The 26634-nt window shown below is 28.9% G+C and overlaps 1 protein-coding gene across 2 annotated transcripts; it reads right to left on the reverse strand.

The window, feature by feature from the left end:
* Positions 1 to 3356: 3356 nt before the first annotated feature.
* Positions 3357 to 7537, reverse strand: LOC124912642 (PRA1 family protein A1-like). Of its 2 annotated transcripts, none has more exons than XM_047453286.1 (8): positions 7205 to 7537; positions 6982 to 7022; positions 6815 to 6893; positions 4562 to 4648; positions 4318 to 4406; positions 4135 to 4206; positions 3908 to 4036; positions 3357 to 3563 (listed from the first exon to the last, which is right to left on the reverse strand). In XM_047453286.1, exons 1-7 carry the CDS (start codon positions 7360 to 7362, stop codon positions 3933 to 3935), a joined length of 630 nt encoding a protein of 209 aa, XP_047309242.1. In that variant the 5' UTR covers positions 7363 to 7537; the 3' UTR covers positions 3357 to 3563; positions 3908 to 3932. The 2 variants fall into 2 exon arrangements, with proteins under 2 accessions (XP_047309242.1, XP_047309241.1); XM_047453285.1 differs by having other exon boundaries at positions 3357 to 3601.
* Positions 7538 to 26634: the final 19097 nt, after the last annotated feature.

Genomic DNA, 26634 nt, shown 5'->3' on the forward strand with positions numbered 1-26634 from the left:
ATATTATTTTATAATTATAATATGTTCATTGACTCAACTAGTGGGACAACACAATTAAAATAAACACACTCTCAGTGTCTAAAACTAGAAATCAGTAATTTACCCACATTAAACTAAAATAGGTAACCTAATGAGAACAAAAAAATGGAGAGAGGAGAATTGAGAGAGTGATAAGTGAGAATGAAAAGAAGTGATTTTTTTATAAAAAAAATAGGATAAACTCGCTGACCCGACCTGCAGATTTTCGGTCCAACCGACGAATTGGCCGGGTTTAACTAGGTTGATTGTATTTCTGATTTTTCTATCAGCCCAACCCGATTTGACGACCGGTTATTTTCCAGTTCGATTGACGGGTCGGGCTGAGTTTCAAAACTATGGTTTTAGAGGATTAGTGTTTTTCCATCATCGTATCTTGGTAACCTTGGGTGTTAAGGAATCTAAGGTCTTTTGAAAACCCGATTATCACTAAAATGGAATACACACTATCTAGATGAAAAAATAAAAAAAATCTCAAAAGAGAGTTAGTTAATTTTATTAAGAGTGTGTTGTCATTTAATGTCTTTTTTCATTCTCCTTCCAAAGTGTGGCGATAAATTGAAGATCATAATGTGTGTAAATTTCTTTGGGATTCTCTCTAATTCATTGTTTTTATTTGGTTAGTTAGAATAATGTTAAATATTTTAAGAACCATGAGAACTGGGTATCCGAGATCTTATTTCATTTAATAAGTCATTTTATCAAAATTTAGTTGTAGATTTACATCGAAACTAGATAGTCTTTGGACATCAATGATCATATGTAAATATATGTTTAGTTGGTTATAGGGGGATGTCGAACAGGTACCTACCCGTCGGGTAGTGAAATACCCATCTCTGAACCCAATTTTCATTCTACTACCCGACCTCGAACCCGACGTGTATCTCTTTTTGTATCCTATCTTTAATTCATCGGGTACCCCATTACCCATTTAAAATATGAATTTATATTTATTATTTTCTAAATATACTAAATATTAAAAACATAAATAAAAATATTACTTACTTGAATTGCATAGTTATGTCGTAGAAGTTGAAAAGGTTTAACAAAAACTAGACAGAATGTGAAGAAATTGAAAGATTGTTGAACTTGAAAATAAAAAGTGAAGAATGAATAATTTTGTTATTAAAAAAGTGAAAATTAATACTTATGTGAAAGATAAATTAAAATGATGTTGGGGGTGGAGTGTAAGTATGGATAACAATATTTATGGTAAATTTGTAATAGTGTAATGATGTGGAATAATGATGACAATTTGAAACCGCCCCGCGGTAACTGAATCGAATTGCCCCGTTTGGGGTGGTCTTTCCATAGTTTGATCGGTAGTTGACCGGGGATGAGACGTGGATAATATTTGTGTTCCCCGTCTCAAACCGTTCCGATTTCACCCCGTTTATGACCCGAATACTAAAAACACAATTAAATATATAAAATCACTAATACATTTATTTTTTTATTATATTTTATAAGAGTTTTAAGTTGATTTTTTATAATAATATAATTTTTAATATATTACCATATATATTATATTAAAAAAATTGTTTATATAATTTAATTATATAAAAAATTATTTAATTTTAAGTATATGGTGTAAACGGTGTCCCGCGTGAAATCCCTGAAACCGAATGGGACGGGGATGGTAGTAAAAAAATCTCCGAAATAAAAACGGGCAGAGATGGTAAATGCATTTTACGCCCCTAACCGCCCCATTGTCATCCGTAATGTAGAATTTGAAAAGTCATTTATTTTAATAAATATATATATATATATATACATTTTAATATTAATATTAATATTTTGGGTATCGAGCTTGAGTTTTGCACACTCTTCATCCTCAAATCCGATTGGGTAATCATTTTCACTCCTCATCTCCGACCCCGATTTAAAATTTCTGAACCCGATATTCAAGTATCGAGTATACAGGTATCCATTGTCATCCCTAGTTGGTTCATCAAATTTTCTAATCATCTAGCGGGTTGTCACATTTGGAGGATAATCTATTTTATGCAGAAGAGTTTTCGCGAACAGACTTATTGTGAAGAATTGATCTTTGATCATTTTGTGGGACGATACTTTGTGCAATGTCAAAAATATGATTACGACGTATAATGAACTTGCTTTTAATGTTATATGTGAATGTTACAATTAATAACACATTTGATCATCAATATGGTGGTTTTGCTAGTAGAATTAGATATAGAAATAGATTGAAAATTAATGAGAGTTATTCCCACAACAGAGATTTGATCCCGATAAGGTGTAGGCAAATATTCTTATCTGAAGTGAATGCTATGCATTAACAAGACATTAATATTTTCACGTGAAACACAATTTCAGTTTGTTCGCTAAACCAGTTCTTTTTTATTTTTGTTGGGAGAAACTTTGAGATGAAATATTACATCCAAAATTTCGTTTTTGTATGAAGCGTTATTAATTGTGAAATTTGTATGGATGATATTTGTTTGAAAAATTGTTGTAGGTCATTAATTGTAAAATTTGTATGGATGATATTTGTTTGAAAAATGTTGTAGGTGGAATCGACGAATCACCTATTATATTGTTGAAGTACAACTGATATCTAGATTATATTCAGACTAAGATTTATTATCTTTAGTAGTTGTTGAGAAGTTTGAATTTAGACGACTAATATGAAAACCCATATTTTTAGGGAACCATTCCGATCATTTTATAGTTGACTATCTAACTAGAAGAAAACCGTTGAACTTTTAATTATCGTAGTCGCCCGATGTATATTATTTATAATACTATTATTAAAACGTTTTACAATTCATCGAGGAAAATCATAAATTAGGTCAGAAACTAATCATAATTATCAAAAATTTATGAACCTGATAATCTGTTAGGACTACAAGTATTTTCATTTTCAAGCCGTCATTCATATGTCATCATTTTTAATTATACATCCCCATTCAAAAATTGGGATTATTGAAATAACCTAGAGGAGAAAATGAGTAATGATTATTGAAATAACCTAGAGGAGAAAATGAGTAATGATTGGTAATGATTTTGAAGATATTTTTAATAAAATTACTTAAAAGGTATGGATATATAATAAAATAATAAATAGTAATTTAAAATAAAGAATATTTTAATATTTTAGATAATGAATTGAGTGATGTGATTGATAAGAAAGGGAGTGAAAAGATGTTTGAGTGGGTTGAGTTATTTAAATAACCCCAACCGAACAAGGCCCTATATATTTTTCAAAATTTTCAGTAACCATATCTATTATTCCAGAGATTAAAGCATTTATAATCTAATTCAACCTGATATAAAAATTTTACCTATAACAATCGATATTTAAATTCAATTCAGCTTCTTCTTTTTCTCTTTTTAGCATTTGTTGATTACAAAAATAAACACCACATGTAATAAGTAATAACCTATACCAACAAAGTCAGATACATTTTCTTTCAAGTTTTGCAATTAAAAGTAAAAAATAAATTTGTAAACAGAACATTTCATCAACCACAAGTTTCTTCGACTCCTCCACACTGCCTCCATTCCTGTTGCAGAAGCATTGTTAGGATTTGGCGGGCGACATCTGCAGTAACAAATCACAATGAAAGATATTTCAGATCCAGATGTCAAATTGTGTTTCAAAACAGCCCATTTGAAACACTTTCATGAGCCAGAGGGTTTGAATTCATGTATAAAAAAAGTGTTTACAAAACAACCAAGCTCGAGTTCCACAAAGCGTTTCCAAATGGGGGTGAATATGAAATATTGTCTATACCAGATCCACATACACTTAAAAAATGTGTTGACAATTGGTTGAACTACAAAATCCATAAATTCAGAAACCAAAAGTGTCTACAAACTCTATAGAGGAAGTGCAACAAGAACATACCCATGCCAGAAAATCACCATTGAATCTACAGCTCGCTGTAGTTGCGCCAAACTGCTCGAAACTCCTCCCGAAATGTGTTCAGACGTGCCTTCAGATTAGGTGTCCTAAAGCTTGCATGAACAAGGCTTGCTATCATATCAGAAAGAAAGATAGTCCAAATCAGCACAAATAAATACAGCACACAAACCATTCCCATGACCTAACGATTTCATTGAAATAGTAATTACCAAGTAAACCAATAACAAGAGCCCACAGAACAGTCAACAGTCCACTGGAGACAAACCAAAGGATGAAGCTCACTGTAAAAGATTAAATCAACCATATTAGATTATTAATCACAATCCTGTAGGAGTTTTCAACACAAAATCAACAACCATGATTTAATTCACTAAGATACTGAATTCACTTACAAGTAGAGAAAACAAGCACAAAAAACAAACGAGGCCGTCCACAAATGTATATTGCTCTTTTAGCAGATGAACGCCCACGGATAACAGGTCTGGAAATTACAACAGTTAGACAACCAGGAGCTTGTTTAATCTTTTTTTTTCCAAAATATAAAAGACCCAAATAGTTGATGATACGATCAAAGAAGTGATTGATGATGGAACCATATCACTTGCTTTTGACTACAATGAGAGTAAAATGACATACGTAAGAGGAGGCCTCATCTTTGCAGCTAAATGTGGAGACAACTGTCTCACAGTTCTAGTCACTTTCTCATTAAAGGTACCTGCAAAACTGAGGCAAAGATAAAATCAACTAGTTGATAGCCACTTATGCACGAATAACAACAAAAAATAGCATAAATTAGATTAGATCAAACAGAGTTCTTGGTTACAAGCTTCTTTCCCTAAGAAACTAGAAGCCTTGGGCAACTGCTTTAATAACATTTAGTATTTTTTATTTTTATTTTACAATTTTGTTATCAGGGTGCCCAGGCCAGCTTTCGCTCATCTGGACCAATTCACGGAGGAAGTTAGCACAACAATCCACCACATTGACCTCTCATTTTAAATCTGGTGCTTTCAATAAGAATCGAACTCGAACATGAAACTTCATAATAGTAAGACCCTTAGCCCAAACCTCTTCTTGTCACTGGGTAGGTGGATTTTGAAGCCTCGTTACAGCTCAAAACTTTTGTATGACAGTCAAACTATTTCCTTTTGATATTTAATTTCAAGCTAAAACTTATAAAAGAAAAAGAAAAGAATGCCTAAGTCCTAACTACTGTACAACTCAAAAACTATCACATTTACATTTACCAACCACTATCTCACATGGAGAAGAAACAATGATGGGTTCTCATTCTTCAGATGTACTCAGTTGATCCTATTATAAGTACACCAGAAGTATTTTCTTCTATCCATTTTACATGACAAATTGGCAAGGTTGTTATGATCACTTTCCCAGTCAAGTAACATTATTAACCGTCAAATCAAAAATATTATTCATAAATTTTTGGTCACTAATATTTCATTAGTAAACACACAAATATTCATTCTTCCCTATAAACTCCGTCAATATGACCTTGCCAAACTTCTGATGATGTCCAAGCTCAAAATGACACTGATATACAAAGGTATGCAATGCAGCACTGACTCCAACAGAAAATTACAATGATTGAAGAAACTTGGGGCCTCGTTTGATATCAGATTATTTGAATAACCAAGTGGTTATTTCAAAATAACCTTGTTTGATGTAGGTTATAGAAAATTATATTATTTAGGTAAAATGGAGGTGAAAATTGGGAGCAGAGGATCTCCCCTCGGTAAAATGATATAGGGTATATATAACTATATAATGAATAACTATTAGTTTTAGAAAAGAGAGAAAGTACTTTAGTTGATGATTTGAATGATGTGATTGATGAATAAATTGTTTCTTAGTAGGTTAATTGGAAACAATCTCAAATAACCCGCATCAGACAAGGCCTTCGTGTTTCTCCCCATTTCAAATTTCTTTCATGTAGTATTAACTATTATTGTTACATGGATAGTGTTATGAGGGGATAAGGTTAGGGCTAACGCCCTATAGTTGGAGTAACAGTTAGTGAGAATTACAAATAAAATAGATTAATAATGATTATGTTGTAGTTATCAAAAGAATTAGTTGAAAACTCTTACTAATCACTACTACAATCTTGGGCATAAGGCCTAACCCTATCCCCTCGTAACAGATAGCTACTCAATTTTCCCACCATATGATTTTGATTAGTTGAAAGGTGATATATTTATTACCATATAGTTTCATTCGTTGCTTTAGCTATTTGATTCAGCTGAGTTTGTGCACTTAGTTATATACTACAACATAAGGGGATCTGTAGATAGGTTATTGACCCAACATTCTCAAGATTCTTTAAATGACAATACAAACCAGATAGAGCTGGGATGGAGGTCAATTTCTTAGACGAGAACAGGAGAGGGGAACAGAATCCCTTTATACCTCCAAACCCGTTGCCATCACTACTACTACCAAACTACAAATGGTTCTGACAATGGCAGTGGACAAGGGTAACTCTTTGTGACAACAAACAAAATTGCTATATAGCAGATGGATAAAATCAGTGAGTCAATAAACACAAATGTGAATAACCGCCAAAGCAGAAGAATCTCATGATAAACAGATCACTTAAAATGTGTTCAGTTTCTAATCAGGACATTAATTGCTTCCTGATCACATCACAAGATATAACAAAGCCCATGATGCAGCCAGTTCAATTTCAGATAAAAACAATGAAAGTTGTCCTCAACAGAACTGTTCATAGGGAAATAAGGCTGGTAGCATATTTACAACTTATTTTATAACTAGTCTAAAGACTCGTGCTTGTAGAGAGTTTTCACATTCAAATTCCAGCCTAAATTAGCTATTTGATCATAATCAATAAAATTATATGCATGGACTTACCTATCATTCAAGATTGCTATGCTCAGTGCCATGAGAGCAGCAGCAATGATAGCAAGTGGCCTCCTCAGAAATCCTAGGCCTGTAAATCACAACAAGATACATCCATAAGTTTGCAAAGATAGATGAAAGACACACAAGTGAGAGAACAAAGATAGACCCTGCTTTACCCAAGATGCACACGATCATAATGAAGTAATTGGTCCTGTAGCTGCAAAATCCACACGGAAACTAAAAATGAGAAATATTCCCAATAAACTCGAAAAGAAACACAGGGATTCCATATCATCTATGATCATAATCGATCATAGTTCAGATTAACAAACAGAAAAGTAAAATCTATCTATGATTGATTGGAATCTTCATGAGAGAGGAAAGAATAAGGGAACGCACTAGTAGAGATTGCACTTGAGACGACTGTTCCATTTGGAGTATGAACGAGGAAAAGTGAATCTGGAGAAGAATTCTGAAACAGGACGAGGAGGTGAAGACCAGTCAACTTCCCGGAGAGCTTCAACCAGATCTCCAGCCGTAACGCTGCTCCAATCCATTTGAAAACCCTAGGAAACAGGTTCTGTAACAGCGGTAAGTTCAATTGAGCCAATCAAGAACGAAACACAGAGATAGATTGATTATAGATGGAAGGAATTGAATGATCAATCGATGGCGAATTCACAGAGAAATGGGTCGTAGTCTGAAAATGCAGATTGTAGAGAGAAGAACAAAAGGGAGGAATAGTGGGGAAATTGATAAAATTTGTAAAAATAACCATTTTAGACTAAAATACTTTTTCGCGTGAAGTAATAACCCGATAATGTTTACAAAAATAATCTTAATACGATAATGTTTGTAAAAATAATTTCGCGTTGCGTTACGAGATTTTATTTTTGTAAATATTCTTTCACGTCACGAACTTCATGCGCCACGTGACGCGAAAGGGTATTTTCGTCTTAGACAAACCGAAAATATCTTTTTTTTATCAACTTTATTAAACTTTCTTAATCTTTATTGGATTTTGAATTAAGGACTAAAATTATGTTTTATACTATACGAGACTTCAAGATTTAGGTTTGTTCAGTATAAGTTATTTGAAAGAAAAATGGTAATACTTAATAATTTTGATGTTATATATATATATATATATATATATATATATATATATATATATATATATATATAAATAAAATATTTAGTATTTTGATAAATTAATTGAAAGATTTGATAAATGAGATGGAGCTATGATTATGTTTAATTTTTTTTATATCTAAAAAACTAGGATTGTTTCTTTCTTTGTTTTTTAAGTGGCTTCATCTTGACGGGAAAATAATTTGTTTGATTCTTGTTACCTTCAGATATTTTAACTTAGGCTTTGTTCGATTGGGGTTATTTAAATAATTCAACCCACTCAAACATTTTTTTACTCTCTCTCATCGATCTCTAATCAATCAATCAGATCACTTAATTCATTACTCAAAATACTAAAATACTCTTTATTTTAAATTATTATTTATTATTTTATTATTTTATTATTATATATTAATACCAAGTAATTTTACTAAATATATTCTCGTCTTCTCAAAATCATCACCAATCATTATTATTTTTCCCCTTTAGGTTATTACAATAACCCCAATTCAAACAAAGTCTTAAAAAGAAAAAAAAGAAAAAAGAGTAAAAAACAAAGAAGTATTTGATTAATTTTTAGATAATTTTTTTTTGGGATGAATAATATAAGAGATAAGGTGGGATAAGTTTTATTTACTTGGATTATAAATTGAAATACATAACTAAATTGATAAAAATAATTTAAAATTTTAATTTTGTGATTGGTTTAATTAACCCCAATTCGAACAAAGCCTTAAAAAGAAAAAAAGAAAAAAGAGTAAAAAACAAAGAAGTACTTGATGATTAATTTTTAGATAATTTTTTTTTGGGATGAATAATATAAGAGATAAGGTGGGATAAGTTTTATTTACTTGGATTATAAATTGAAATACATAACTAAATTGATAAAAAATAATTTAAAATTTTAATTTTGTGATTGGTTTAATTAGCCCATCAGGGCGTTTCTAGTTCCTACATAAGCCTAGTAAAGATAGACTAACTCCATAAACAGCCCATTAAAAAATAATTAGTAAAACTCATACATATCTACCAATGGATCAAATATTTATCAGATATAAACAAAATAAATTTATAATAATTTTAAAATGTGTCAAATATTTAATAAATCACGAAATAATATTAAATAAAAAAAATATTTAAACTAATTAATACAATTAAATTTATTCATGTTATTTTTTATTTTCTAAGTGAAATTAAAAATATAAATAATATAAACTATACATTTCTTATATTTCATAAATTTATAATTAATTCTTAATTTATTTAGAGTAAAAAGTATATAAATATTCACTTCTATTTTTTTAGCTTCAATGTCTACTTATTGTATCTAAATCATTCTAGAAATACATATTTAAAATTAGTTAGTCCTTAACTTCAGTTTCACCTCGAGGGTCTTCGGAGAGAACTATAATTTTATTTTATTAGTTAAATAAAAATTGACCGTCGATTTACGCATACCACTTGTTCGACGAAATGCTTATATTTTTTTTAGGTCTTGAAATGAAAAGTTTTTTAATTTTTTTTTTTACTTCAAATGATTTAGAATTCAATAGATGTTAGGATATAAAATTCTGTTTTATTTTATTTATGTAATTTTGGAAAGACCTTCATTATTATTAGGGTAAGAATGAGTAATTTTAAAATGATTTTTTGAAGTAAAAAGTAACTATATATTCTCTAATGCCTGGTTCGGATTGAGGTTTTTAAAAGAATTTAGAGAGGGAAAAATGTAATGATTGATGATGATTTTGAAAAAATGATGATTATTTTTGGTAAAATAAATTAAAGGGTATTGATATATATTAATAAAATAAAAATAATAATTTAAAATAAAGAATATTTTAGTATTTTGGTTAATAAAATGAATGATATGATTGTTGAAAATTAATTGATTAAAAAATTGATTTTAATGATTTTTTTAGAAAACAAAAGAGAACCCGACTTAAGAAAATAATGAGTCATTCAACATCAGTAATATAACCCTTACATACTTTCCTAACAAATGTTTGATAGTTAATTTTTATATGAAATATCAAATCAGGAATTGTCTTGTCAACCAAATGTTTAACCATCCTTACATACTTTCCTAACAAATGAGATAATGATTAACATTTTTTTAAAGCAAAACATTAATGTTTAATTGCACAAATGTTATAAAAAATATGCATTAGCTATCCATGAGACCACTGAAAAAGTTAATGGGAAAAATCAAAACAAATTAGCAAGTTAATTTGTATAAAATCTCAAAGAATGAAAATCCCCAAAAATATTCAAAGCTAATTTATTTGACTAACCTATTGTGAACATAAAAGAACACTACTAGATTGATTTTTTATAATATAATTTAACCACAACCAATAATAAATAAAAATATTTGTTCTTCATAATAAAAAAGATGATCAAATATCTTTTCAAAATAAACTATTTGTGACAACCTAAACCAATTCATCATCCACAATATTTAAAAATATAATAATCAAAATTCATCATGATTTAACCATTCATTTGGGAGGAAAAAGAATCCATAAAAACTTAAGTAGTACAACACATTGAAACATCCAAAACAACGAAAAATGAAACAAAGAAAAGGGTAGAATAATTGCAAACTTGTTTATCCAGGTCCAAAGTAAATCTAGAAAAATCTCAAGAGAAAATAGTAAGGTAGGACGATCTTAACCTAAGAAGGTCCTAGGAACAATTCGGCGAGATCAATGTTAATTTTATAGGGATTTGGCGGCAAGGGCTTCATTAGCTCTGTATCTTCATCAATGCTTCATAATCACAAATATAAAATAATAAGTTTCAAGTATTAAATCTATCAAAAAGATAATAGTTGAACTCAAAAAATCCAAGAAATTGAAGGTAAAGTATCATACTTACATATTCTAAATATGTTATTCCTTATTTGTCTTAAGTGATTGACATTTGTATGTATCTGCAATAAAAAAACCATAAAAAATCAGATTACAGTAAAATGATGATTAATTATTATAACATTTAAATTAATTTAAAAGATATCTGATTCTCCTTGAGAGAGCAGAAATTTGAGATAATTTGATTACAAATTTTGTTATTTTCTTCCAACAACTCTCCAGTTACGCCTAATGTAGCTGCAATAGAAAAAGAATTATTGTTATTTTTAATTTGAAATGAAAACTCCGTCTAATTGTAAAAGACACCAAAAATCTCTAAAATTTCACAACAAAATTTCAGGTTCAATTTACGATTATTTGTCACAAAATAAAAGTTTTGAATAGGAAACCTTTGAATTCGGCAGACTCATGCGAATTAATAGAATCCACATAGAGATTTAGTTTCTCATCATCCAGTTTCTGTCTATCCTATTTTTGAAAAGAAAATAAGAATCATTAATAAATAACAATTTCATTATTAATTTCAATACGAAATTTGAATATTTGTAATGTAGGAGTAACTTAAAATAGGTATAGTTTAAAGATAGACCGTACAAATAATTAAGAAAATATAAATTTAATTTTTTTTATAATTTCTTTTTCCTGCAAATCATAAAACATTAAATTTTTTCATGATTTAAACATAAAGAATCAAAAACAAATGATATTAATAGGTTATGATCCAAGAAACACTAACAATTATCCATTTGATGCGAAGTGCAACATCGCGAATTGTCTTTTTAGGCATACGAGCAGCGATCTTTGAGTACTTGGCAATTTTGGGCTCACATGCATATCTGAAATGTGTGTATATATATATTAATGAGACTTATGCTTATTTAAAAAATAGAATAAATTATTACTGTACGAGTCATCATAAATTAATTAAAATGAGAAAATAGACAAAGAAAATATAGAGCATCCTACAAAAAATACAATTAAAATGATACTCTTTATATTGATAAGAAATGAGAAAAATTAAATTAATACAAAAAAGTAAAGTATTATACATAAATAAATGAGAATAAAAGAACCAACAAGACATCTCAAAATAATAATAAGAAAATATAAAATTCATTTACTTATTATATATTTATTAAGGAGTCGACTCAGATAATATGCATAATTATTTTAGGATAGACAATAAATGATTACAAAACAAGTCTCAAGATTAGTGTCATCTTAGACTACAATATAACAAGAAAGATACAAACAAACAAATATAAATTCATTTACCTGCTTCGAATACGACAAGACATACTTGATGCATAATTATGTTAATACACACAATCTAGTGATTATAAAACAAGTTAAGACAACCTAGATCATAAGTTACACATAATTAAATTAGGAAAAAAAATAAAAACAATATTAAGTCATTTTCTTTTTCAAGATTCTTAAAACACCTAAAGTTAATATAACAAATATAATTAGATTAATATACAAAATCAAATTATTTTTTCAATGTAGCACGAAGCTAATCCATTTAATTAAAATTATGTGAATTAGGTTTGTCCCATTTAGATATGCATATTTTTCTTGTTCAAACTAATCAAATTCACTTAGATTGAAAATAAATAAATAAATAAGGAGATATTGAGAAATTACATGGTAAGCAATTTTTCCAACTGAGCTTGTTCATCCTTAGACCACTTCGAAATTTGAGGATCGTACCAAAGAGATGTTGAATCCATATGAGATTTGATTTCCAAAGGTCTGCAATGTTTAAAGTATAGGAAAAATTCTTCAATGTCCCTTTAAATACAACATTTATTTGTGGATAAACTTTAAGAGGGATTGGAATATTTTTTTTGCATGATTTATATATTTGACAAAAATATTATTATTATTTTTTAATTTACTTTTCCCTTTTTTTCCAACTCATTTCACATAAAAAAATATTTATCAATGCTAATTCTAAAAAAAAAAGATTTATCAATTCAAATTACATTTTTATATCAAAATCACTTTTATTATTTATTTAATAATTATTAAAAGTAAGTGTAATTGTAACAAATTATCACTTTGTAAAAAGATCCATGAAAATATTACAGCTTAATTCAAAATCTTCCAGTAAAGATGTCATACCTTTCTTGGCTTAAAACATTGAAGTTTTCAATTATCTACAAGAATAAAAACAATAAAAAATAGATTAGTGAAAAAGAATGATTAATTATTGAAGAAAATTCTTAAACCATTTATTGAATCTAACATTTAAGTTAGAAAATGTGATTCACCTTGAAAAAGATGATATTTGTGATAATTTCATCTAGAACATTGTCCTTTTTTTCAACCATCTCACCAATCACACCTAATATAGATCAAATAAAAAACGATAATTTAGTTTTAGTTCTCAAACGAAAGCTTGAAGAAAACTACAACATTATAATAATCTAATAAATCTTGAGACTTTAACAATATGCAAGATTAAGTGTTCGGATAAGATGAAGAAAATGTATAGAATAAGGCAACCTTGGAATGAGTCGGCTTCATCTGGATTAACATGAGCCACCAAGATGTTTGGTTTTTCATCAAATGTTCTTTTTGTATCCTATGTTTAAAAAGAAAACAAGAACAATTAATAAATGAAGGATCTCATTCATAATTATAAAATAATTTGAAATGAAGGATTCAACAAATAATTAAGAAAATACCATTTCATCATTGTTCTCAATTCCTTTTCCATTATTCTTCACCAAATCCTGCTTATCATAAAACATCAATTGTTTTCATGGTTCAATCATAATAAAGGAACAAATGAGATTAGTACTATAGTTATGAATTGAGGAACACAAACAGTCATCAATTTGACGCGGGATGCCACATCAAGAACTGTCTTGTCATTGAAATGTCGAGCAATCTTTGCATAGTTGACTAAGTTGGGCTCCGAATACCTGAAAAAATAATTATTTAGACTTATTCTTATTGTGCTGCTAGCTAGTATGCATCTTTCATTTCTCTCAATAATGTTGGAATTTTGCTTTCTTAATTCTAAAATGAGCTTTTATTTTTGTTGAACTACATTGAATTTAATCATAACTTTAGAAAAACATAATGATAGTAGCTGTTCTAAGTTAATAAAATAAGAGAATAATGAAAATATACTTTAGCTCAACCGAAAAAGAAAAACAAATGATAACTCACTTATTTATTTCCAGATTCTCAACATAACGAAAAAGTTATATATTCTTATTAGATTAAGATATACAATATAAACACAAGATCTAAAAAGAAAAACTAGTCAATTAATACAGTATTCTTGTTATTAACAACAATGAGAAAAATCAAACGAATGCAAAACAAAAATATCTATTATAAGGTAATAAAAAAATGAGAATAAAAAACACAAACATGACCTCAAATTAATAATAAAATAACACAATTAAGTGATTACAAATCAAGTTACACATTATGTATCATAACTTAGATTTCATTTTCAATAGAACAATATATAAAAATAAATATCAAATTCATTTATCTGTTTTCGCGATCTTTGAAATAACCAAATACGACAAAAAATAAGTTCGATGAGAAACAAAATCTAATAATTATAAAACAAGCCAAGAAATCTGATACATATGTTAGATTAGCGAAACAATGAAAACAATATTAACGTCAACTCGATATGTCCGATCAAGATCTGCATATTTATCATGTAGCAAGATAACGAAGTATTTTTAAATATGCAAAACAAATAAAGAGATTGACTAATTAACCTGATAAGCAATTTTTTCAACTGAGCTTGTTCATCGTTAGACCACTCGGAAATTTGAGTATTGTGCGAAAGAGATGTTGAATCCATATGAACTTTGCTTCTTGATGCCATCAAATCAAATTCCAATGTTCTACTTTGTTTAAAATATAAGCAAATCTCTTCAAACTTGCTCTAAAGAAAATCTTTATTTATGGAGAAATTTTAAAAAGAAAATATTTAATTGTTAATGTATCTACATTATTATTAATTACTCATTAGTAAAAATTAAAGAACATTTTTAGAAAAAAATTAATTTTTAAAAAGAAATAGATTATATGTGGTATTCATCGTTTTATCAAATTGGTAAAAAATACAAAATGAAATTATTTGGAAAAGAATTAAATAATGAACATTTTTCTATATAGAATAATTTTAAAATTTGGTAGAATAATAACTTTTCTGTTATTTAGTTAATTATTTAGTTTTTACCATTGTAATTCATTTTTTCCTAGAATAATTTTATCAATTTCAATTACACATTTTATATTAAATACAAATACAATTATTTTTATAATTTCTTTTGTTAATTATCTAATAGGATTTTGTTAAATAATTGACACAATTATATATTACATTTTAAAAGTGATCACCAAAATATTATAAATTAATGTAAAAGATGTGATAGGATAGGTATAAATTACAATATGGATAACTGATACAAATAATCACATTTTTTTACAGTCAAAATTTAATTTAATATATACTTTAGAAAAATAGTTATGAAACATTAGAATTTAAAATTCTCATTATTTTCATTTAAAAAAAATGAAACAAAGTTATATTATATATATATATTGTTATATATATTTGTTATAAAAAACTTATTATTACTTAATAGTTTTGAGATAGAAACTTAATTAAAACCATAACACCTTAATATTATAAGACAATATTTCTTTGAAAGAGTTTATGGAAAAAAATCAAAACAAATTAGGAAAAAATGTATAAAATCTCAAAAAGAAAGGAAGATCCCCAAAATCCAATGGAGATTCTTAATTTATTTGACCAACCTATTTGAACAAAGAAGATTGGATTTTAATTTTAATATAATCTAATAACCACAACCGATCAATATAATTTTTTTCTTCATAATTAAAAAGGATGATCAAATATCTTCTCAAAATAAACTAATTTCAAACCACAAAAACAAATTCATCCAGACTACAAAATAATTATTTAGAAAAAAACTAAAATTCATCATGATTAACCATTTATTGGTGAGGACAAAAATACATGAAATCTCAAACAATTTAACTCATTCAAATATCTAAAACAACCAAAAATCAAACAAGAATATAGTAGAATGGTGCTAACTTTATTATCCGAAAGTAAATTAAGACGAATCCAAGAGAACGACAACAAGGTAAGATAATCTTAACCGATGAGTAAGTTGACGACATCAATGCTTTGTTAGCTCTAGCTCTATATCTTCTTCCATGCTTCATAATAAAAATTATCAAACAATAAGTTTCAAGTATTAAATGTTAAACCTTCCAAAAAATTATAATTGAACTCAAAAATTCCAAAATTTAAACTGAAGGAAAGATTGAAGATAAAGTATTATACTGCCTAAACATTTTAAATATATTATTTTTTATTTAGCTTAAAAGATTGAAATTTTTATGTATCTATATAAAATAAAACACAAAAAATTCAAATTAGAGAAAATGACGATTAATTATTGTAGAAAACTCGATCTAGTATTTATTTTAATTCGGAGGATGGGTTTCATCTCGACAGAGCTGAAATTTGAGGTATTTTGATAATAAATTTTGTTATTTTCTTCAAACTCATTAAAACATCAAACCATGTAATACTAAAATGACAAAAATTCTCTAAAATTTTAAAGTTTTGAATAGGAAAACCTTTGATTGTGGCCGCCACATGTGAATTAGTAGAACTCACAAAGATCTTTGGCATGTTATAATCCGGTTTTTTTTTACCCTGTTTTTAAAATGAAAAGAAGAACCATAATTAAAATAAGTAAATTTTGTTAAGATAGATTGCACAAATAATTAAGAAAATACCATTTCATCTTCTTTTATAGTTTCTTTTTCCTGCAAATCATAAAACTTCAAATGCATTAATAAATGAAACATAGAGAAACAAAAGCATATGAAATTAATAGGTTATGATTCAAGAAACACAAACAATTGTCCATTTGATACGAGAAACCACGTCTCGAATTGTCTTTCCAGGAAATTGGTCAGCAATCTTTGAATACTTGGCTATGTTCGGCTCTGATTCATATCTGAAATATATATATATATATAAATGTTTATTTAAAAAAATTCAATCATTATGATTTAGTAATCAGAAGTTAATTAAAATGAGAAATAGACAATGCAAATATACATCATAAAAGTAAAGAAAAAGACAATTACAATGATAATCTTTCTACACAATGAGAGAAATTAAATTAATACAGAACGATATAAACTATTAAAAATAAATAAAAAATGAGAATAAAAGAACAAATACGATCTCTTAAAAGAATAATAAGAAAATACCAAAAAAGAAGTCAAACTAAAGAAGAAGCATAACGGTTTTAATATACACAATCAAATTAAAAATTATAAGTCACTACATTACCTATCATAACTTAGACTTTAACCTAAAAAAAGTTCATTTACCTGTTTTGAATGCGAAAAGACATAAGACATAATTAGGTTATACACTCAATCTAGTGATTACAAAAGAATATACGACAACACATTCATAATTTACATTTAACCAAAATAAGGGAAACCTGAAAAACATTATCCAAACCATTATCTTTTTCAAGATTCTTCAAATATCTAAAATTAATATCAGAAATATAATTAGGTTAATAACAAAATGAAGTATTTTAAATCAATATAGTTTCAACTTAACACTAATTGCTCTTGTTAGCTAATAGAAGAAACTAAAATTATGTGAACTAGATTTGTATATTTTTCTGTGTAAAAGTAATCAAATCCATTTAGATTGAAAATAAAATAAAATAAATAAATAAAGAGAGATGGACTATTTACATGGTAAGCAATCTTTTCAACCGAGTTTGTTCGTCATCCGACCAATCAGAAATTTGTGGATTGTGACAAAGTGATGTTGAATCCATATGAGTTTTGCTTCCCGATGCCATTAAATCAAATTCAAATTTCAGTCTAATATGTTTAAAGTAGAGAAATTTCTATCTCTGTAATGAAAACCTTCTTATTTATAAATAAACTGTGGTGAAAATTCAAACTATTATTATAATCAAATTTATTATTTTAGAGAAAAAAAATTCTAAAGATTTTTTAGTATTTATCTTTTTATTTAATAGGCAAAGAATTATAATATGAAAATCATTTTTTAGCATTTTTCATGAATTTTGACAAAAAATATTACTTTCTTATTTACTTTTTACTTTATTCTACTCATTTCTCAAAAAAGATTTATCAATGCAAAACATATTTTTTTTTTATATTAAAATCATTTTTAATATTTATATTATATTTATAAAAGAAAAAAGTGATTTTGATTTTAACTAATTACCAATTTTTTACAGGTCAGGTAAACAAAATGAATACTTACAAAATATTACATTTTTGGTGGTCAAAAATCTAATTTTATTTATATTCTAGAAAATAGTTATGAAAAATTATAATTTAAGATTTTTACTTTTTTATTTATATTAATATCTATGCCCCCATTCAATATTTCAAACAAAATATTTATGACAGATATAATACTTTTAAACAATTCTAAATTTTTTTAGAAATTCTATTTATCTCTTTCTTTACCGTAACTAAAATTAGTGCAAACAACTATTTGATTATTTTTTTTTTAAAATCGGTTAGAACCATTTCATTAAAATTCCAAAAAGTGGGAGGGTAAAATCAAAGTTAGACAAACCCTAGTTATGATTAATCATAATAATAAAAAAAACCCTAAAAAAAACTAATTGGTAATATTCATACATTCTAAAAAAACAGATATTACAAATAAAAAAGACTACATTCAAACTTAACTATTCCAGCCTAACATTTTCCATGACATCCGTTTTCATTTAGAGGCCTTCTTCCCATTCCTCTAACGATGAAAAGAGGTTGTGCTGAGGTCAGGGCTCTTTTTTCGAATGATCAAGCAATCCTGGTGGAGGTCAAAAACAGAATCACATGAATCGTGTTTAATCTTGTTATTGTCTATAGTAGCAACTCAAGCACTGACAGAAGACTCCTCTGGAATTGTCTGAGAAACTAGATCGGTAGTGATAAATCTTGGGCTGTCCTCGGTGCTTACAACGTAACCAGAAACGAATCTGATTGTAGCCCAAAATCTGAAATAACTCGGGATATGATTGACTATAATGACTACATCAGAGATATGGGTTGTTTCGAGCCTACCAATTCTAGGAACTTCTTCACTTGGTCTTCTACGAGAGAGAATGTGCAAATTAGAAGAAGTAGAATTGACAGATGTCTGGTAAATGAGAACTCGATTAACCAATTTCCAAGAAGTCAACTTCACATTCTGAATCCGAGTATATCTGATCACTGCCCGATTAAATTGTTCTGGGAAAAGGAAGAAAGGTACAAAAGGCCCTTTAAAATTTTCAATTTTTGGATGGATAATGACAATTTCAAGGGTATTCTCGAAAGAGTATAGTCAATAGATGTCAGGGGTTCCAACATGTACAACGTTTCTGAGAATCTTAAGCTCCTAAAGAATCATCTCCAAAGCTTTGATAAGAAGAAGTTCAGTAATATCTCCAATAGAGTTTTGTCTGCTAGAGAAGAACTGGAAGAGGTTCAGAAAAGGTTATTAAGGGATGATAGTGATGAACAACTAAATGAAACAAAAATGTATGCGCTTGAAAACTTCAGGAAGCTGAGTCTTCTTAAAAAGAATTTTGTTAGACAGAAATCAAAACAGAGTTGGCTCTCATTGGGTGACAAAAACACATTTTTCTTCTACAGAAAATGTAAGGATGGAAACATGAGAAACAATGTGTACAGGCTGAAGAATGATGATGGTGAATATGTTCAGGGTCAAAAGGGTGTACAAGATCTGGCTATCGATTTCTATAAGAAGCTTATGGGTACAAGAAAACAACATCAAAGTTACCTGAATACCTTGTATAAGATTATTGATAAGAAAATCTCTACAGAAGATAGTCGCGAGCTGATAAGGGTGGTCATGAAGAATGAGGTTAAAGAAGCTCTGTTTAGTATTGATGGGAATAAAAGCCCGGGTCCTGATGGGTGTAATGCACAGTTCTTCAAAGACAATTGATCGGTTGTGGGTAAAGACGTAACTGATGGAGTTCTGAGTTTTTCAAGAACATGAAGATGTTAAAGCAATGGAATACAACGGTCCTAACCTTGATCCCCAAAACTGCAGTACCCGAGAAAATACAAGATTTCAGTCCAATTTTCTACTCCAATGTGATTTATAAAATCATTTCAAAACTCATTTATAAACGCTTTAAAAATGTCATAGGAAAAATAATAAATCTTAATAAATCTGCATTCATCCCCGATAAGACAATCTCTCATAATATTCTTCTCATATAGAGTCTATTAAAAGGCAATGGGAAAAAAAGAAATATCCCCGAGAGTGGCTTTCAAAATAGATATCAAGAAAGCTTTCGACTCTGTTAGATGGGAAGCCATTCGGGACTTTCTAGTTGTTTTTCTATTTTTCTTATGATTTTTATCGATTGGATTATGCAATGCGTTTCATCATACTACTTTATTGTTAGCGTCAATGGAGTCCACATAGGCTATTTCAAGGGTGAAAACGGGGTAAGGCAAGGGGACCCCCTCTCTTCTTATCTTTTCTTAGATATCATGGCGATCTTTGAGAGAATCTTCACGATGTTCCGAAAGAATCGTCCATACATCTTTCACCTATTCTTTGAGGTAGAGGAGTTATCCCATTTATGCTCTACTGACGATTTGTTCATTATAGCGCACACAAATGTTGATTCCATTAAAACTATTAGGGCTGCACTAATGCTCTTATCTGAGGTTACAAGTTTAACTATTAATGAAAGCAAAAGTGTGACATTTTATGGAGACGTGAAGGACGAAACAAAACAGGACATCTTCAACATCATGGGCATCAAGTAAGACAGTTTTCCCGTAAGGTACTTAGGAATTCCGTTAACCGTGAAGCAGATCGAGAACTCACACTGCAAACCGCTAATTGAAAAGGTAAAAAACACCATATATGGTTGGGAAGTAAAAAAAATTTCTTATGTAAGGAGGATCAAACTTATCAAAATTGTGGTCATGAGCATAAATGACTACTAGGCGTAACAGATGGTCATTTCGAAGAAGGTAATGAAGGAGCTTGACACGCTGATGATGAACTTTATCTGGGGTAATAGCGGAAGATGAGGAAAGAAAGTCAAATGGACCGCTCTCTGCAAACCGAATGATGTGGGAGGCATCGACTTGAAGAACTATATCGAGTGGAACAAGGCTCTAACATTCAAGTATCTGTGGGATTTGAAGAACAATTAGGAGTTACTATGGATCAAATGGGTGCATACGAGGTTTATGAAACACGAAACCAATATCTGGACCTGCAAAATTCATGAAGGTATGAGCAGGTCTCTAAAAAAAAATTCTTAAACTAAGAAGCGATATTGCAGATCTTTACGATATCCGGCTAGGGGACGGGAAATGCACTCTATTCTGGCACGACCTCTGGTTCGAAAACCATCCTATCATCCACAAGGAGGAGTTTCAAAATATCATTATCAGAAGGGACTACGCAAAAGCGAAAATTAGAGACATCAAAGACGTGAATTGGAACTCACTCTTGAGAATAATTCTATAAGGAAAGAGGATACTTGATCATATAAGTAACATACAACTACACGATAGATCAAATATTCATTAATGAAAAGCTGAGCACAATGGGAAACTGGTATCGAAGAAAATATTAAAGGTAACCCGGGAAAAAGCGCAGAAAGTAGAATGGGCTACTCTTGTATGATCAACAAATATTATCCTTAAACACCAGTTCATCCTATGGCTCGCCTTCTGGGAAAGACTTAGCACTCATGATCGTATTAGCAAGTATATGAGCATTCCGGACGCGAGCTGTCTTCTATGCATATGAAATGAAGAAACCATAGATCACCTATTAGGGAGTTGATGTATTTCTTCGGAGCTTTGAGAAAGATTCTATAAAAGCCTGGAGTTGATTAGTTTCCTGAGCGAATGGAATGAAATCAAAGAAGGAGAACCGCTCAAAGCCAATGGAAATAGATTTGCAACAAGCGTGTTCAAGTGCGGCTTTGGAGCAGTGGTGTATAACATTTTGCAAGAACGGAATGCAAGGGTATATGGCAGGACCCGCAGGAGCATTGAAGAGTTATTGAAAGATATTGTATCAGATTGCAGCGTTCTCGCGAGAACGTGGAGAAGAATTCTAAGCACGGAGCAGAACTGGAATATCTACAAGAACTAGAATTTACCGTTTTTTGAACTCACTAGAATTGAAAACATTGTAATCAGATAATTCATTTACATTTTTAGTTTTTTAACTTTTATTCAGAATGTTACGACTTCAAAATTATTCCAGGTCTGTCTAGAATGATCTCTTAAACTCGTGGTTTTTTTCCAGGTTTTGAGAATTTTTAATGAAATGACGCTAAGTCATTTTTCCCAAAAAAATGAGTTTATATTGAAGATGATGATGAGTATTGTTATTTATTATTTTGAAATCTCTCTTTGTACGAGCCTGTTTTGATTTGATAGAAAGAATTGTTTTTAAGAACTTTAGGGCTTTTATCTTTGTTATCTTCTATTTGAATTTATGTGCTCTTGTCTTCATTATCTTCGGCTTCAGCTTCAGCTTTAAACTCCACATTGGTTTTTGAATCTTCTTTATCGAATTTAGAATTCTCCGTTTCAGCTTTGAAATCTGAGTATCTTCCTCTTTAGCTTCCTCAATAACAACTCAAGGTTCTTCTTTAATTTCCATTATGATCCTTTTCATTACAAAAAAAATTATTTTCCTCTTCACCTTGATTCCCTTTTACTTTCTTTACTTCACTTCTTTCATTTTTCCCATAATCCTTCTTACTCTCTTTCTCTGCATTTTTCTCATTTTTATCTTTTTTTTCACTATTTTGTGCTAAATAGACTAGCAAAGTGACTTAGAGCTTCTACATTATACATGTGTGTTGGGATGTCCCTAAGTTTGAACCATATTTGGGCTGTTTCCTTTGGCTTTCTTAGAAGACTCAATTCTTCAGACCATCTCTCAAACTACATACTGTTGGATCCAATATAAGTATGCCCAATTTTTAGAATATCATCCAAGTTCGTTCTATTTTTGAATTGTAGAAAATAGAGATCATGGATGTTTGCAGAAACCTTCTCCAGTCATTTCTGCTCCCATTATTTAATTAGTGATTCATTAATGTTTGGGAAAGATACACGGTTCTTTCCTATGTAGTTCCCAACAACTATATTTTCCCATTCTTTGACGCATTTCTCCTCTATTTCAGCGGGGCAATTTAAATTCAAAAGGAGAGTTGAGAATCTCAACTTTTGTTTTAAACTCACCCAAGTAGATTGACCTTTGTATGCATGATATTTTGCTTTCTTTTCTGCATTCTTTTTCCCGACTTCATTTACCTTCTAGTTGGAATTGCTCCTGGTAGTATAGCTCTTTGATTTGGGGGACTTCATTAGCTCTCTCATTGTTTCCACTGACCAGTTTACTATCTTTTTGTATTCTTCCTTCTTTAGTAGATTCCAATCTTGAAGATAATGTATATTCAATTGAACGGTTGTTTTCTGTATTTTCTTTTCGTTGAGAACAATCTCTCATTTCTTTGCATGCATCAGTAGCTTTGTGATTTGATTTCTAAGTCCAAAGAGGTTTGTTCTTTCATTATACCCAACCTTCCATGTTCCTTCATTTTCCCCCTGTTTTCCTACCTCACTTTCTTCAGAATTTATATCAATAATTGGTTCTTTACCTTTGTTGCATTCCTGCTTTTCATGGATAATTTTTCTTCAGCAATCCTATCGATTTATTTTTCAGCTACCTCCCTTACTCCTTCCATCACAAATTCTTTGACTTCCTTATTCTTATTACCTTTTATTTCTTCCCATTTTGATGAATAGAATAACACAACAACAAAACAGAGCAATAACAGAATATGATACACTAGAAACCCCAACTATTATAGAACATGGTAAACTAGAAATCCTAACATTCCAACTAAGCTTTGCAGATGAATGAACGACCTACTTATTAGAGTGAATACCATGCCGTTCGTGCCGATTGTGTCGATCGTGCCGATTGTGCCGATCGTCCTATTTGCTTGCTTTATAACAAACTCTTGAGAAACTTCTCATTTATCAATTGATTGTATGGACGAATCTTAAGAATCTTAGTTTATTTGAACTTAAAAATAACTTAGCATAATTAAAAGAAAATTTTGAATAAAATTAGTAGATTAAAATAAGTTTTATAATTTTTTAAATATTATATAAACAAATAGTGAATTAAATTGAAAAAATTAAAATATAATATCACATTTTTACCGAAAAAATATAGTATTTCGGGGTGCATTTTGACTAACCCGAACCCGTACATTTCTCTGTCCCTGTTTATTTATATATATATATATATAACCAAGTTAATATTTGAACTCTTTAGTGTTTTTCCATCCTATCAAGTTAGAACAACGGCTCGATTTGACATCATAGAGGCAACTCTATATATTTTTTATTTGAAATATATAAAACTTGTATTTATCTAAAAGCTTATAATAGTGAAAACAATGTCGACATGAAATATATATATTACCTAAATCATTAAACAACTTCTGTTAGTTTTATTAAAAAGTCCGATTAATTTTATTTGTACACCAGAAAATCAATTTGAAAAAATAAATAAAAGGAAATTAAGCATAGAAAATTAGTAAACGGGAATAAAATCTCAAAGAAATGAAAAGGCCCAAAATAACCAAAGCTTTATTGGCCGACTTGAAACTCAATTTATTTGAGTGATTTATTGGTAAACTTTTTTTTATCTAAATATGTTTCTCTTTAGAATTGAAAAATAATCAAACATCCATTTTAAAATAAACTAATTGACAACAAACAAAACAAATTCATCATCCACACAATTTTTTTTGTAAACTACAATTCATGTCAAAGAGTTCAACTTATTTAAATATTTCAAAACAAAGATCAAAGTCATACTAAAATTAATAGAGTAGATTAACCGATAACATTTTTACCCATGGTCCTAGGACAAAATGGCGAGTCCAATGTTAATCTTTTGAATGATTTGCGGCAGGTGTTATATCTTTTTTTTTTGGAACGAAGGAGAACTAGCATGACCCCACAACCATGACTTCCCGCTTAAACCTAAACCGTTTTACATGTGTTATATCTTAATCAATACTTCATAATAAAAACAATAAGTCTCATGTATTAAATGTTAAATCAATACTATATCAAAATCGCATTTCAACCCAAAAAATTTATAACTAGGACAGAAGGCAGGACAAAAGATAACACATTATACTTAAATAAATATTGTAAAGATGTTATACCTTTCTTGATTTACAAGATTGAAGCTTACATTTATTGAAACCCATAAAAAAATTAGATTAGAGAAAAAAGATGATTAATTATTGAAGAAAATAATTAAATCATATTATTGAATCCAACATTTAATTTGGAGTACGTGCTTCACCAGGAGAGAGCTGAAATCTGAGGTATTTTGATCACAAGCTTTGTTATTTTTTTCCATCATCTTCTCAATCACGTCTAGTTTAGATTCAATTGAAAAAAGACACCAAAAATATTGAGAAACCATAGGTGTGAGAATAATAATAAGAAAATGTATAGAATAGGCCAACCTTGAAATATGTTTGGATTGTCATCAAATGTTTTTTTTTGTATCATGTTTTTAAAAAGAAAAAAAAGACAACAGATAAATAAAGGATGACATTCTTAATTTGAATTTAATAACAAATTAGAGTATTAGAGTAATAGTGTTATGAATCGAGGACACATATAGTTAATTTTTTGATAAGAAATATCACATCAGGAATTGTCTTGTCAACCAAATGTTTAACCATCCTTACATACTTTCCTAACAAATGAGATAATGATTAACATTTTTTTAAAGCAAAAGCAAAACATTAATGTTTAATTGCACAAATGTTATAAAAAATATGTATTAGAGACCATTGAAAAAGTTAATGGGAAAAATCAAAACAAATTAGCAAGTTAATTTGTATAAAATCTCAAAGAATGAAAATCCCCAAAATATTCAAAGCTAATTTATTTGACTAACCTATTGTGAACATAAAAGGACACTACTGGATTGATTTTTTATAATATAATTTAACCACAACCAATAATATATATAAATAATTTTCTTCATAATAAAAAAAATAATCAAATATCTTTTCAAAATAAACTAATTGTTAACAACTTAAACCAATCATCATCCACAATGTTTAAAAAATAATAATCAAAATTCATCATGATTTAACCATTCATTTGGGAGGAAAAAGAATCCATAAAAAACTTAAGTAGTTCAACACATTGAAACATCCAAAACAACGAAAAATCAAACAAAAAAAAGGGTAGAATAATTGCAAACTTGTTTATCCAGGTCCAAAGTAAATCCAGAAAAATCTCAAGAGAAAATAGTAAGGTAAGACCATCTTAACTTAAGAAGGTCCTAGGAACAATTCGGCGAGATCAATGTTAATTTTATAAGGATTTGGCGGCAAGGGCTTCATTAGCTCTGTATCTTCGTCAATGCTTCATAATCACAAATATAAAATAATAAGTTTCAAGTATTAAATCTATCAAAAAGATAATAGTTGAACTAAAAAAATCCAAGAAATTGAAGGAAAGATTGAAAGTAAAGTATCATACTAGCTACATATTTTAAATATGTTATTCCTTATTTGTCTTAAGTGATTGACATTTGTATGTATCTGCAATAAAAAAACCATAAAAAATCAGATTACAGTTAAATGATGATTAATTATTATAACATTTAAA

The sequence above is a fragment of the Impatiens glandulifera genome, chromosome 8, assembly GCF_907164915.1.
Source record: "Impatiens glandulifera chromosome 8, dImpGla2.1, whole genome shotgun sequence".
Classification (NCBI taxonomy): domain Eukaryota; kingdom Viridiplantae; phylum Streptophyta; class Magnoliopsida; order Ericales; family Balsaminaceae; genus Impatiens; species Impatiens glandulifera.

Coding starts and splice junctions, on each gene's coding strand:
- LOC124912642 (XM_047453286.1), bottom strand. CDS start 7,362: ATGGATTGGAGCAGCGTTACGGCTGGAGATCTGGTTGAAGCTCTCCGG. Junction 7,023..7,204: donor CTCAAGTGCAATCTCTACTA/GTGCGTTCCCTT, acceptor TGGATTTTGCAG/CTACAGGACCAATTACTTCA. Junction 4,649..6,814: donor ATAGCAATCTTGAATGATAG/GTAAGTCCATGC, acceptor TCTTTGCCTCAG/TTTTGCAGGTACCTTTAATG.